This window comes from Leucoraja erinacea, chromosome 7 (assembly GCF_028641065.1).
Source record: "Leucoraja erinacea ecotype New England chromosome 7, Leri_hhj_1, whole genome shotgun sequence".
Lineage (NCBI taxonomy): Eukaryota > Metazoa > Chordata > Chondrichthyes > Rajiformes > Rajidae > Leucoraja > Leucoraja erinaceus.
In genome coordinates this window covers 859,141-873,899 of record NC_073383.1, presented here as the reverse complement: position 1 = coordinate 873,899, position 14,759 = coordinate 859,141, and the positions used below count along the sequence as shown (strand labels likewise).

The window sequence follows — 14,759 nt, the reverse complement described above, 5'->3', positions numbered from 1 at the left end:
TGTTTATAAAACAGGAACAATGTGTTCAGTTTCAGGGAACGACAAATCAGGAGGGGCTCAGTCAGGGTGGGGAAATACTTGTAAGAATGGTCCCAGGGTTGAGGGGGGTCAGCTACTTGGAGAGTGTAAAGAAAATTGAGTTGTCAACCTTTTAACAATAGAATATTTTAACAAAGGAAATAGTCAAAACCGTCTGAAGTATTGAAAAGATAAGTAGCTAGACAGAGATTAAAATGATTGCCAGAAGGACCAGAGACATGATGTTTTAAAAAAAAAGTGTAACAGTCTGGAATTCAAAATCAGATGGAAGTAACAAGAATGAAAAGGGAGTTGAATAGCTAAAGGGTAAACAAGATGGGGGTATAAAAAACTATTGAGTGTGATTTATTTGCTAGCACTAGAAAATAACCAACACAAACACAGACCGAATGAGTGCTTTCTTCTGTGCTACATCATTCTATGAATTAATTGACTGTGAAATTGTGGGCAGAATGCAAGTCATCTGCATACAGAGCAGCATATGATCAACAAGGATGAAAGGTGCTAAATCTACTTTAAATATACGCATCTATTACACCTTTGTTAATAAAGGCAAATAGTATATTAAAATGAATGATTGTTGCTGTCAATGAGTGTCTATTACACTAGTTTATCACAATCCATAAAGAGCTGGCTGGGCCACACAAATTGTAATTTGTAAGCAACTTCACAAATCCTGCTGTATGGTAACGGCACGCACAAAGGTCACCTCAAACAAAATCCAGTTTTGCCTATTTGTTACTGAAATACCACATTGTAATTTATTACAGATGATCTTTGTTTCTCAAGAAATCTCATACCTCAATTTTACTTCGGAGTCACGTTAGTGATTCCGTGAAGAACCCAGCTCTACTGCGCATGCGGCATAACGCCAGCAGTGCAACAGCGGCCAGACGGGAGTCGGGCGCTCCCGCAACTAGCCTGAAAGAAAGGAACGTTAGGTAAGTACTTACCTTAATCAAAGAGGCCTTGTGGTTTTTGCTCCAGATGATCTTTGGGGAGCAAAGTAGAGACTTCGAGTCACGTTAGTGAGCGTGAAGACCCCCCGTTTCGACTCCAGCGTGAAGCCGACAGTCGGGACTCCCGCATCCAAGGGGAGAAAAGGCGCTACGGGCCTTGTGGTTTTTGACCGAGCAAAGTAACGCTGCGGACCGCTGCAGGGAGGAAAAGCGCTGCGCTAATGCCGGTCCGCTGCAAACTGCGCTGTTTGGTAACAGTTTGATAACAGCAGCGGCGGGAAGTTTTAAAAACCCGACCGGCAGCCCTGCAGACTCCTGACAAAGAGAATCGCCGCCCGGGAACCGCCACAATGCCGCCTGGAAAACGGCAGGCAGCCTCTACATACAGGTAAGAGAAAAATCTTCCCAATTCAACAGGTTCTACAGGAGCCAACTTCCTCCAAAACTGGAACAGGTTGGAGACAGCAAAAATAAGTATGTCTGTCTCCCCAAGCCAGAGGAGGTCATGGAGTTCACCTCCAGGAATAAAGGGGCACTGGCTGAATGCCAAGGGAGCTGACTCCTACCCCAGTGCTATTGCACTAGCCATCTCCCTTGTCGAGGGATTGATGCAACAGCGGAGTTTGAGCTATGCCTCCTCCAATTTATAGCACACCCTTTTGCTCCCTCTTTTGAGGCTAGCTAAGGAGGCCAGGGCTGGGCTGGCTTAAACGCTGGGCAGGCGGTCGAGAACAGCAGTATGCCAGGGGAGCAGGATCAGGAAGAGCTACTGGGTGTCATGGGCCACTACATGGCTCCTCCACGCGACCATCTTCCCAACAAAGCCCTGCAGGAGCAGGCCTTTCCAGAGGCAAATCCGCAGGCAGCTGGGTCAGCGGACTCGCAGACAAGCAGCGAACTCTACAGAAGGGTCAAGATGTTACCGCCTTTGCTCGTTTTTTCCACGGATTATACTCTCCCAGGATGAGACTATCCCATTGCACTACCAGGGTGCTGACACCTAAGATGTTCCCAAATTTGGTATACTCGACTGAACAATGGTGCATATAGACCTGCCCGCAACCCCAAATATATGGGGCTATGCAAACCGCTGCTGCGGGAAGAGAGGCAGCTAAACCTGTGCGCCTCATGAAGGCAGGCCATGGAACGAGCAGGACATCGCATCCAACACCCAGCTGGCAGCACCCCTCGGCATCCACCAGCGATATCAAACAAGGACTGGTGAAAGCCTGGCGACCGCTTCACATTACCCCCAAAGTTCTTTTTAGACGGGGCCCAGAGCGGAGCCGTGGGAAGATGCGCCCCCCCACCGACAGCACCAGCATACCAGCAAACTACGCCTTCATGAAAAAACAACAAACATGGAGGTAGGTAGTCTGGTTCCTCCCAGTTTACACTAAACAAGGGTGTTCTACTAACTGCGGGGGGGGGGCATTTACACTTGTTAATAAAGCATGGGATGCTGTCACAAATAACTAAAATATACTCAACAGTATTAGAGGATAAAAACGAATTCAAATTGGGCATATTACCGCCAGTTCAGCAATGCGCCCAAAGGGCACTTTCTCCCTCTAAGAAAAGAGAAGTGAGAAGGTCAAGCTGAACTAGAAAGGCTCATTACTAAACGGATCATGGGAGTAAACATGAACCATTGGAAACTACAAAAGATGGTGAATGTAGCATCATCATTGATCTAATATCACTAAATAAATCTGTTGAGTATATATACACTTTAAGATGGAGATGGGTTTTTGTCACTGCCAGGCATCTGATCTCCCAAGGATACCTAAGGGGAGCATTGATATGGAAGATGCTAACTATCTTATACCCATACACTAGGATCATTATAGATACCTAAAAATTTTACCTGGATAATGGATATCCCGGTTAGGGCAACCATGGGAGCATAGAGCAGTCCCTATGGTCTAACTTCTGCCCTAAATCTATTATAAATATCAAACGGCCATGAAAATATTAAGAAAACAAGCATAATCATGGCATATATTGGATGATATCCTCATATTAGGGGAAACAAAGGAATTAGCTGTGGCAGCAGTTCTAGCTACGAAACAGCTCCCTAAGCTCTGAGGTTTATCCCACGCCCAGATAAACCAGTATTGAAGCGTTAACTACCAAGGATTATCTGGGCTTCAATAATAATTCCGTCCATATGACTGTTACTTTGCCAAGGTACTTGGGTCACTATAATCAAATCATGAATGAACCCACTGAAGCTATATCACAACTAAGGTGGTGGGTAGACATCTATTTGGCATAGTTTTCAGCCCTATTATCATCACCAATCCCAATTTGGTTATTAAAAACCGATGCCAATACTTTAGGCTGGGGAGCAACTAAACTCCATATCCAGCACAGGTAACAGATGGACCAATTCACAAACATCGTTACTACACATACCGGGCATCAACTACTTGGGATTGGTGAGCGCCTATTGGGCTAAAAAGCATATGCATTTCAAATGCAGCACGTACATATGTGGTTACGGATTGATAATACTATGGTGGTGGCTTATATCAACCATATGGGGAGCATAATAATCATTGTTGTGCATCAAATTGGTCAAACAAATCTGGCAATGGTGTGTCAAAAGACATTTTAACTATCAGCTGCCTATGTCCTAGGAAGCTAGAACACAGTGGGAGACACCAGGTCACGGGGTAAATTTATGATTACATTGAATAGATGTTAAACCCAAAATATCTGCTAAAGGTATTAAGCAGTTTGAAAGCCAGATATCAATTTGGTTGCACAAGAAGGAATCACCAGTAACCCATGTATGTGACTTGGGAACCAGATTAGAGGCAGCAGCGATAGATGCCTACACGCTGGAAGGGGGAATTTCTGCTTTGCCTTCCTCCCTTCTGCCTCATCAGACGGGCACTTCGGAATACAGATGGGAGTCTCCGAGATATTGAACGTGCCCGACCGGCCTACACAGCCATGGTTCCCAGTTCATCACGACACGGTGGGCGAGTCACCTATGGATTTCCCTAGTGGACCATGGTTGCTGACTCAACCCAGTATCAGGCACAAGCCACCCATGCCAGGGAAACATCAAACTCCTGGGTGCAGGGTTTGAATAGACCTTACCAGGGACTGGGATTATCCAAGGGACCACCATGTCGGCATCCCTGCGAACAGTCACTAAAAGCTAACATGGGTAAAATACTGCCACGACGCAGGGACAACATACCGAATTATTCAACCACTGACGTATTGGAGTTCCTAGAACATCTACACCATGACCAAAAGGTGAGTTACAATGCCGTAAATACAGCATGAAGCGCCTTATCTGCTTATCTAAAACAGCATGACAGCGGAGCATGGGATCCCATCCACTGAAGGTAAACTTATGAAGGGCAACTATAATATAAGCCCCAAACACCCAGGTATATACCCATGTATGGGATATTGGTGTGATATTGACATATCTCAGAGAATGGCACCAGCCAGATCCCTCAGCTTGCTTAATCTATGTTTTAAACCATATAACAATTACAGCACGGAAACAGGCCATCTCGTTAAAAAACGCTCATGCTTATGGCTCTCGTACACGCTCACAGAGTCCGGTCACTCCATAAACTAGACTAGATACATGGTGATTACCCCGGACGCATCACGTTCATATTTAGGTCTGGTAAAATCTAACTCGCAGGTATTTGGGACTAGGCGAGATTATGAGTTCGGCACGAACTAGTAGGGTCGAGATCGCCTGTGTTTTCCGTGCTGTAGTCGTTATATGGCTATATGGACCAGGAACGCCCAATTCACTGGTGGGGTTCCGGGCCTACCCACCAGAGTCCAGGTTGAGTGTGGTGACCCATCTACTACTATATATAGACACAACACACAATCTTAGAGGGAGAGGAAAGCCTATGGGTCAACCACAGTAACCCAAGACGGGGTACGAGCCAAACCATTCCAAGGTGGCTCAAACAGGTACTGAAAGCTGCCGGAATAGATAATAATACATTTAATCCCATTCCACTAGGGCAGCATTGGTATCAGCGGCTGAACGAATGGACATCCCGGTTGACCACATTTTCAATACAGCAGGACGGTCAAGGGAACGACGTGCTGAACATTTTTTATTATAAACCGTTGATAAACCTGATTTAATTGCAGGAGAATATTACAAACTGCAATATTAATTTAAGCTCAGAGGAGCTCTTTATGTTGTTATTGTTAACAAATACCTTTCTGTTTCTTTTGAAAGCAGATCCACTGGTTGATTACGATAACACTTCCTCCCTCATAAACTTCGGCAGTGAGTGAAATAAAAACTGTTACACGGTTTGAAATCACAGACCTTTGAAGTCTTCACGGAATCACTCACGTGACTCCGAAGTAAAATAGTAGGATTAAACGAGTACTTACCAGTATGAAGTTTGATCTGTATTTTATGAGGAGTTACGGTGAGGTATTACGTGCCCGCCGCTCCCACCCTCATTATATAGATCAAACTAATAAACTGATGTCTCGTGATCTTTACTATCTTACTTCAAATATTGTGTCTATCCTGTGATTTCACACCGCTGCTTCGAAGTATGCCGCATGCGCAGTAGAGCTGGGTTCTTCACGTAATACCTCACCGTAACTCCTCATAAAATACAGATCAAACTTCATACTGGTAAGTACTCGTTTAATCCTACTATTCCTTTAATGTCTAAAGCTTCAACACAAAATAGTTATATTAAACAGATTTTTTGGTTTCAATGTTTTTATTGGAAGTATTTGTACAAAAAGACAGATGACAGATTTTTAAATTATCAACTAATAATAATGCATCACATGTGTCTATTTGTCTTTGAGAGGAGGTGCTTCTGGAAGTGGAAAGGGATGGTTTGCTAAATCATCGAAGCAATTTTAGATATTAAATATTGGGCTAGAGTGCAACTATTTCTTAATTACCAACTGCCAAAATCCCAATGCAATTGATTGAATTTTTTGAGGAGGGAACAGAGTTGATGAGGATAATACAGTTGATGCAGTGTACGAGGATATCCAAATGGCTTTAGGTAAAATGTCACACAGCTGGCATCAACAAAACTGCAGATCAAGGCATAAAAAGGATATCTGGCCTATATTCCAACCATCTGCCTTTCAAAGCCCCATCTTGCCCAAAGATCATATAGCAAGCAAGATAGACCACTCCTTCTAAATGCAATGGGCTGCCGTGTAGTACGCAACGGAGCAGAACGTGGGCCTTTTTTTCATTCATTTCAGTAACCTGACCCGACCCGACTCGCAGTGTAATCAGCGTTGCGGGGGAACAGTTTGTGTTAATAAATTATAATTCTGAAAATGACGAGAAGATTTTTCCCAAATAACTTTTATTTTTACGAGGATGTTTCCGTAACCGGCTTCCGTTTCCACACTAGTATCCTATGGGATCTTTGGTGCGGAGACGGAAGCCGGTTACGGAAATGGGGCCGAAAATTACCCATGAATCTGCCCATGACTGTACTATGTCTTTTTTTCGTCGAATAATCTATCTTGCTTGCTATAGGATCTTTGATCTTGCCTGTATCCACATATCACGTTTTGCCCTGCCTCTACTCTCTCCCAGCTTTCTTCCTCTCCCCCCCCCCCCCTCTGAATGAAGGGTCCCAACCTGAAACACTGCCTATCCTTGTTCTCCAGTGATGCTGCCTGACCCGCTGAGTTACGAAAACACTTTGTGTCCTTTTATGTAAACCAGTATCTGCAGTTCCTTGTTTCCACATAAAAAGGATATTCATTGCTTAGATACTAAGTTAATTGTGAAACAGGCAATAGAGAATCATAATGAATGGTTGTTTTCAAACTGTAGAAAGGCAAATTGTGGCATCAGTGTAAGAGTCATTGTTTTTTTTGGATCTATACTAAAGACCTAAAAGAGCCTTCTTCAGTGCTGTAACCATTCCATGACTCTACTTATGTAGGAAGGAACTGCAGATGCTGGTTTAAACTGAAGATAGACACAAAATGCTGGAGTAACTCAGCGGGTCAGACAGCAACTCTGGAGAAAAGGAATCAATTATGTTTCGGGTCGAGACCCTTCTTCAGACTTGAAGATGGGTTTTAACCTAAAACATCACCGATTCCTATTCCCCAGTGATGTCTGACCTGCAAGGTTACTCCTGCATTGTGTGTCTATCCATGACTCTGTTGGCCACTTTTTGTCCAGTTGATGGCAGTTTGTGTGAGCAGCCATTATTACAGATATAATGCTAATTTAATAAATTCATTTGGAATTATGACAGTTCATACCTTCAATTACATGGCTCATTTGTATTTTCAAATATACATTATTTCATTTTTTGGAATCAAAGGCCAACTACACTTGAATCACAGGAAATGTTGGTAAAAACTCGGCAGCATGTGTGGAAAGAGGAACAGAGTGCATCCTTTAAGGAGAAGGTCTGTTGTCAAAATAGTTCAATTACCCAGCATCTGCAGTTTTCTGACTGCTATTCTTAAAAACCTTAGAATTTTTGCTGATTTGATTCACTAACTTCCACCCTGTAAAATAGTTTTCATTGCACATTTTCCTCTAACCTAAATCCCTTCATTGCATTTTCCTTAATCTGACTGTTTAGGAAAGAACTGCAGATGCTGGTTTTCACCGTAGACACAAATTGCTGGAGTAACTCAGCGGCACAGGAAGCATCTCTGGAGACCATCGGGTGGTGTCAGCAATGGCTGCTTCGCCAACAGTCTGTCTGTCCTTTCCCTTCCTTGTGTTTAAATAGTATGTGTTACTTATGTTTTTAGTGTGCTTTAGCTTGTTTTGTGTGGGGGTGGAGGGGGAAACTTTTTCTAATCTCTTACCTCGACGGAGATGCACTTTTTTTCTGTATTGCATCTCCATCTGCACTGCGGCCTAACATCGAGGAGTTGGCGGCCTTTGCTGGAGACCAACTTTCGAGAACTCCACCGCGGGTGCCTATTGGACTTTAACATCGTGGAGCCCGCAATCCCTTTGGAGCTCAAACCGTGGGTGCTTATGGACTTGCATCACGGAGCCCACGGTCTCTAGTCGGAGACCGACATCAGGAACTCCAAGTCGTGGGAGTTTCGACCGCCCCAACATGGGAGTTTCAATCGCACCAACACGGGAGCTTCGACCGCCAGCTGCGGGAGCTTTGATCGCCCTGACGGATGGTCCGTCTGCCCCGACCACGGTAGAAATAAAGAGGAAGAAAGTTGGACTTTTTTGCCTTCCATCACACTGAGGAATGTGGGGAATCCGCTGTGGTGGATGTTTATGTTAACTTTTAGGTATTTGTTTGTCTTGTTTTTTTTTCATCTGGCTGTATGGTAATTCACATATACCTTTACCTTAATTGGTATGTGACAATAAAAGACCGTTGAAACCTTTGACATGAAACATCACCCATACCTTCTATCCAGAAATGCTGCCTGTCCGCTGAGTTACTCCAGCATTTTGTGTTCACTTTGTTCACTGATGCAGATCTATGCATGCTAATTTTTGTTAAAAATGTTTTAATGAATGAATGAATGAATAAATAAGTTTATTGGCCAAGTATTCACATACAAGGAAAATGTTTTCATACTGAATTACATTCAAACCAAACTATTGGTGGTATTCTCCATGATCCTGGAAAATTTGAGGACGATACCAGAGTGATGCAAGCTTATAGCTCCAGAGACCCAGGAGTAATGAACCTCTGCTGCTGACAGTGTGAATTTTGTACATATTATCAGTTTGTCTTTCATAAATCTGTGGGCATTCAATCACAGGTCATACCCAGCTAATGTTTTCCCTCTTTATTTTTGACCTGCAGACATGATGGATTTTGTAACCGTGATGTTGATTAATGAATAGATTTGAAGAAGAAATACAAAAAGCTGGAGTAACACAGCGGGTCAGGCCCTTCCTCAAACTGAGAGTTAGGGGAGAGGGAAATAATAGATATAGAAAGTTTATTGAACAAATGAATGAAAGATATGCAAAAAGCCACCATGATCGATGAAGGGTGGAACCCACAATGCTTCATTGTTGGCTGTAGGGATGGTGATAATGAGTGATACTATGAAACTCAGCAGAAGGGTCTTGACCCGAACGTTACCTATTCCTTTTCTCCAGAGATGCTGTCTGACCCACTGAGTTACTCCAGCTTTTTGTGTCCATCTGAGGATAAAAATGAAACTAGTACGACGACTAGGATGGAGGGGAGGGGGGACGGAGAGAAAGGAGTTCCAAGTGCTACTTGAAGTTTGAGAAATCAATATTCATATCACTGAGTTGTAAACTGCCCAAGCGAAATATGAGATGCTGTTCTTCCAATTTGCGTTTGGCTTCACTCTGACAATAGAGAAGGCTCAGGCTCGAAAGGTCAGTGTGAGAATGGGAAGGGGTGGTAAAGTGTTTGGAAAATGAGAGATCGCAGAGGCCAATCCAACTGAGCAAAGGTGTTCAGCTAAACAATTGGCCAGTCTGCGCTTGGTCTCGCCAATTTGTAATTGGAGGTGGTGCCAGTGAACTTCTGCCTCACCTGAAAAGACTGACGGGGTCCCTGGACAGAGTCGAGTTGGGAGGTATAGGGATAAGTGTTTCATCTCCTGCGGATGCAGGGGAAAGTACCCAGGGAGGGGGTGGTTTGAGGAGTTAACCAGGGAGTTGCGGAGGGAATGGTCTCTGCGGAAAGCGGTGGAGATGGGTAGATGTGACGTGTGGTGGGATACCGTTGGAAGTGGCAAAAATGTCAATGGATTATGTGCTGTATGCGACGGCCTATGTCGTGAAAGGTAAGGACTATAGTGACTGTGCCTGGTGTGACTGGGGGGAGGGTCTGCGGGATTATGAGGAGACAAGTGTGAGGGCCCCTTCTATGATAGAAGAGGGGAAACCCCTTTCCCTAAGGAACGAGGGCATCTTGGATGTCCTGGTATGGAACACCTCATTTTAGGCACAGATGCGGCATATGTAGAGGAATTAGTAGGGGATAGAGTCTTTAAAGGAGGCAGGATGGAAAGAAGTGTGGTGGGAACTACTACCATCTATACCAGTGGAGACACAAGCAACTGCAGATGCTGGAATCGTGCATAGAACACAAGTGCTGGAGGAACTCTGGGTCAAATGGCATCTATGGAGGGAATGGACAGAATATTGTAGGTTGGGACCCTTTTTCAGATCAGGAGATGAAATATAATGCCAGAGAGAGGATATGGTTGGGATAGTGAAGAGGGAATAGGGGATAAAGCGGAAATGGGGAACTCTGGGATGGAGATGAGTATATGAGGGAGGGGAAAGGAGCAGGATAACTGGGGGAGTGAGAGAAATGTGTGGGCCGATACTCTTACAGCAGTTTAGTAGTACCAAGATGAGCACTTAAATTGCCACTGTACAGAAACTAAGGCAAGGTGTTTACATGGGATTAATGTAACATAGAAACATAGAAAATAGGTGCAGGAGGAGGCCATTCGAGCCAGCACCGCCATTCATTGTGGTCATGACTGATTGTCCCCAATCAATAACCCGTGCCTGCCTTCTCCCCATATTCCTTGATTCCACTAGCCCCTAGAGATCTATCTAACTCTCTCTTAAATCCATCCAGTGATTTGGCCTCCACTGTCCTTTGTGGCAGGGAATTCCACAATGTAGATGGGTCCTTGATGACTGGCTTGCAGGTGGAAGTCCAAAAGGCCTGCTCAACGCTGTATGACTCTATCATAAAACTATTGCTCCGATATAAATCACATTGTGAATAAACCACTATTTTCTTCAATGCAATGCAATCTAAATCATGATTCAAAATCCTTGACAGAGACTGGAGCACATAACCCAAGGGAACAATGTAGGGTAGTGCTAGAAGAGTGTTGTAACATTCAGAAACGTATCTTTCACATGAGATGTTAAACAGAGATGTCCAAACACAAAAGAAATGGGCATCTCAAGCCTGCCTTCCCATTCATTTGAATAATGGCTGACCACCTACCTCCACACCATTTACTTTCATTTCCCGAGGTCCCTCACCTCCCTTAATATCAAGGAAAAGACTATTGGGATGGTGAAAATATAATATGTAGAGAAATTTGTCTTTCTGATCTCAGAAGAATGGGAAGAGAGCTCAGGATGTGTGCGTCCCCGTTAGAGTGAAAGGCAAAGCAGGCAAATGTAAGGAAGTTTGGCTGACGAGGGAAGTTGAGACGTTAGTCAAAAACAAGAAGGATGCATGGGACAGGTAAAGGCAGCTGGGATCAAGTGCATCCCTGGATGAGTTTCGAGAACTAAGGAGTAAACTAAAAAAGGAAATCAGACGGGCAAAAAGGGGCCAGGAGATAGCTCTGGTGGGTAGCATTAAGGACAATCCCAAAAGACTTTATAAATACTTAAGAGGGAAAAGGGTAACTAGAGAGAGAGTGGGACCTCTCAGGAATCAAAGCGGTCACCTCTTTGTGGAGCCACAGGAGATGGGCAAGGTCCTCAATTAATATTTCTCCTCTGTATTTACTGAGGAGAAAGACAGTAGGACGGAGAAAATTGGAGCAAGTCACTGGAAGTGTCTTGAGAGCAGTCAGGGCTACCGTCGAAGAAGTACTGAAGGTACTGTCATGTTTGAAGGTAGACAAATCTCCAGGGCTTGATCAGATACATCCAATGACATTGTGGGAAACTAGAGAAGAAATTGCGGGAGCCCTGATTTAAATTTATGAGTTGTCCTTAAATACAGGAGAGGTGCCGGAAGACTGGAGGGTGGCAAATGTTGCACCTCCTTTCAAGGAGGGCTGCAGGGAAAATGGCTGGGAACTATAGGCCGGTGAGCTTAACATCTGTAGTTGATAAATTACTGGAGAGTATTCTGAGGGATAGGTTATACAGGCATTTGGATGGGCAAGGGCAGATTAAGGATAGTCAGCATGGTTTTGTACGTGGGAGGTCGTGTCTCACAAATCTGATTGATTTTTTTGAAGACGTGACCAAAAAGGTTGATGAGGGCAGAGCTGTAGATGTTGTGTACATGGACTTCAGTAAGGCGTTCGACAAGGTTCTGCATGGTAGGCTGCTCTGGAAGGTTAGATCGCATGGGATCCAAGGAGAGTTGGCTGAATGGATAGCAAATTGGCCCAATGTAAGGAAGCAGAGGGTAATGTTGGAAGGGTGCTTCTCAGACTGGATGCCTGTGACTAGTGATGTGCCTCAGCGTTTGGTGCTGGGCCCGTTACTGTTTGTCATCTACATCAATGATTTGGATGAGAACATACAGGGCAAGATTAGCAAGTTTGCTGATGCTACAAAAGTTAGTGGTTTTGCAGATAGTGAAAATGGTTGTGAAAGATTGCAGCAGGATCTGGATCGATTGGCCAGAGGACGGAACAATGGTTGAAGGAATTTAATACAGGAAAGTGTGAGGTGTTGTATTTTGGGATGTCGAACAAGGGCAGGACCTACACAGTAAATGGTAGGCCTCTGGGTAGTGTTGTAGAGCAGAAGGATCTAGGAGTACAGGTGCATGGTTCCTTGAAGGTCGAGTTGCAGGTACATAAGCTGGTCAAAAGGCTTTTGGCACTTTGGCCTTCATCAGTCAGAGTACTGAGTATAGAAGTTGGGTCATGTTGCAGTTGTATAAGACGTTGATGAGACCGCATTTAGAATATTGTGTTCATTTCTGGGTCCTATGTTATAGGAAAGATATTGTCAAGCTTGAAAGGCTTTAGAAAAGATTTACAAGGATGTTGCCAAGACTAGAGGGTGTAAGCTATGGGGAGAGGTTGAGTAGGCTGAGTCTCTATTCCATGGTGTGCAGGAGGATCTTGTAGAGGTGTACAAAATCATGAGAGGAATAGATCAGGCAGATGCACAGAGTCTTTTGCCCAGAGTAGAGGAATCGAGGATCAGAGAACATCGGTTCAAGGTGAAGGGGAGAATATTTAATAGGAATGCGAGGGGTAACATTTCACACAAAGGATGGTGGGTGTATGGAACAAGTTGCCAGAGGAGATATTTGAGGCTGGGAATATCCCATCGTTTAAGAAACAATTGGACAGGTACAGGGATAGGACAGGTTTGGAGGGATATGGACCAAACGCAGGCATGGAACTAGGGCAGCTGGGACGTTGTTGGCCAGTGTGGGTGAGTTGGGATGAAGGGCATGTTTCCACACTGCATTCCAGTCAACACGTTCCATTCTGTAATCAGCGGAAAGGTCTTTAACCTTGGGGCAGCAGAGTGTGCAATGCTTCATAGTGACAGAGACCCGGGTTCGATCCTGACCTCAGGTGCTGCCTATGAAGAGTTTGCATGTTCTCCCTGTGACCATGTGGGTTTTCTCCGGTTTCATCTCACATCCTAACCGCGTGTGGGTTTGGAAGTCAATTAGCATTTGTAAATTGCCCATAGTGTATCGGGGGTGGACGAGAAAGTGGGATAACAGAACTTGTGTGAATGAATGATCAAAGGTCATCCATGGACTCGGCGGGATCAACGCAACTTTCAATAAAACCTCTCTGCATTATCACTGTGACTGCGCTGCACCACCCCCCCTTCCTTCCTTCCCCTTTCTTCCTTCTCCCCCCTCCCCTCATCCAGCCATCCCTGCTCCTCCTCCCACAGAACATTGTCTGCCGGTGGTGCGTCTGTGGAATTCATTGCCTGGCGTGGGGGAACCACCATGAGGGGGGGACAAGGGAGGACCTGGCATTGGATACTTTGTAACATTGCCAGCGTCCTTTATGTGGCTACCCTTTGAATACCTAGGGTATTCAAAACAAAGAATATCACAGTGACAATAAAGCATTCATTCATTCATTCATTCACAGAAGGCTGTGGAGGCCGAGCCAATGGATATACTTAAGGCGTGGATTGACAGATTCCTGATTAGTGCGGGTGTCAGGGGCTATGGATGGAGAATGAGGTTGAGATGGAGAGATAAATCAGGCATGATTGAATGGTGGGGTAGACTGGATGGGCCGAACGGACTAATTCTGCTCCTGAAGGAGTCAGGTGAAGGAGTTGTCGTGCATCGCGGACAGTCACTGCCATCACTCACAGCTGCATCTTTCCCGGCCTGTCTCCTCCTCCTCCTGCACCCCCCGTGTGCGGTGCTGGGACCGCTGCTGCTGCTGCTGCTGCTGGAGCTGGAGCCGCCGCCGCCGCCATCTTCACCCATCACCGTGACCGCCGCCGCTCCGCTCCGCGCCTGCGCACTGCCAGGAGGCAGCGACCGACCGAGGGGTCGGCACATGCGCACTGACCGTAAAATTCCGCGCCTGCGCACTGATAACAAACAGGGATAATAATCGCAGCGCATGGGCTCTTACCGCGGAACCCGCGCATGCGCGTTGATAAGGGAAAACGCCAAAGAGGTTAGCGCACGCGCACTGATAGGAGAGACACCGGCCGGCCGAGGGGTCGGCGCGTGCGCATTGTCCCGCGAGCCCCGCGCCTGCGCAGTGGTGGTGAGCCGGGCTGCGGGGAGACGGTCGGTCGGTCGGTTGCCCCGGCAACGCCTTGTGGGCGGCGGTGTAGACGCTGCAAGATGCTCGGGTTCACTACACTCGCAGCTTGTTCCAAGCACGGAGCTACGCTAATAGTATATTTGTCACTGTTGTGTAATTGTGTTTCTGTGCACACTTTTAACGGAGAAACATACAAAGTGAGTCGCCGTCTATATCTCTCTCTCCATCACCGTCTGTATCTTTACTCTCCCTCTCTCCTCATCCTCTCAGTAGCAATGTTACAAAATTTTGAGATTTAAAAAATCAAGTCTGCAATTTATCCCATCAGATAAAGCA

The 14,759-nt window shown here is 45.3% G+C and overlaps 1 protein-coding gene across 1 annotated transcript in view; it reads right to left on the bottom strand.

Annotated features, from left to right (window-relative positions):
- Window positions 1-14,290, bottom strand: part of lcmt2 (leucine carboxyl methyltransferase 2) — a 57,722-nt gene extending 43,432 nt beyond the window's left edge. The window contains exon 1 of the mRNA XM_055637633.1: window positions 14,015-14,290. Coding sequence (XP_055493608.1) covers window positions 14,015-14,275 — 261 coding nt within the window. The 5' untranslated portion in view covers window positions 14,276-14,290. The remainder of the gene's footprint in view (window positions 1-14,014) is intronic.
- Between the last annotated feature and the right edge of the window lie 469 nt (window positions 14,291-14,759).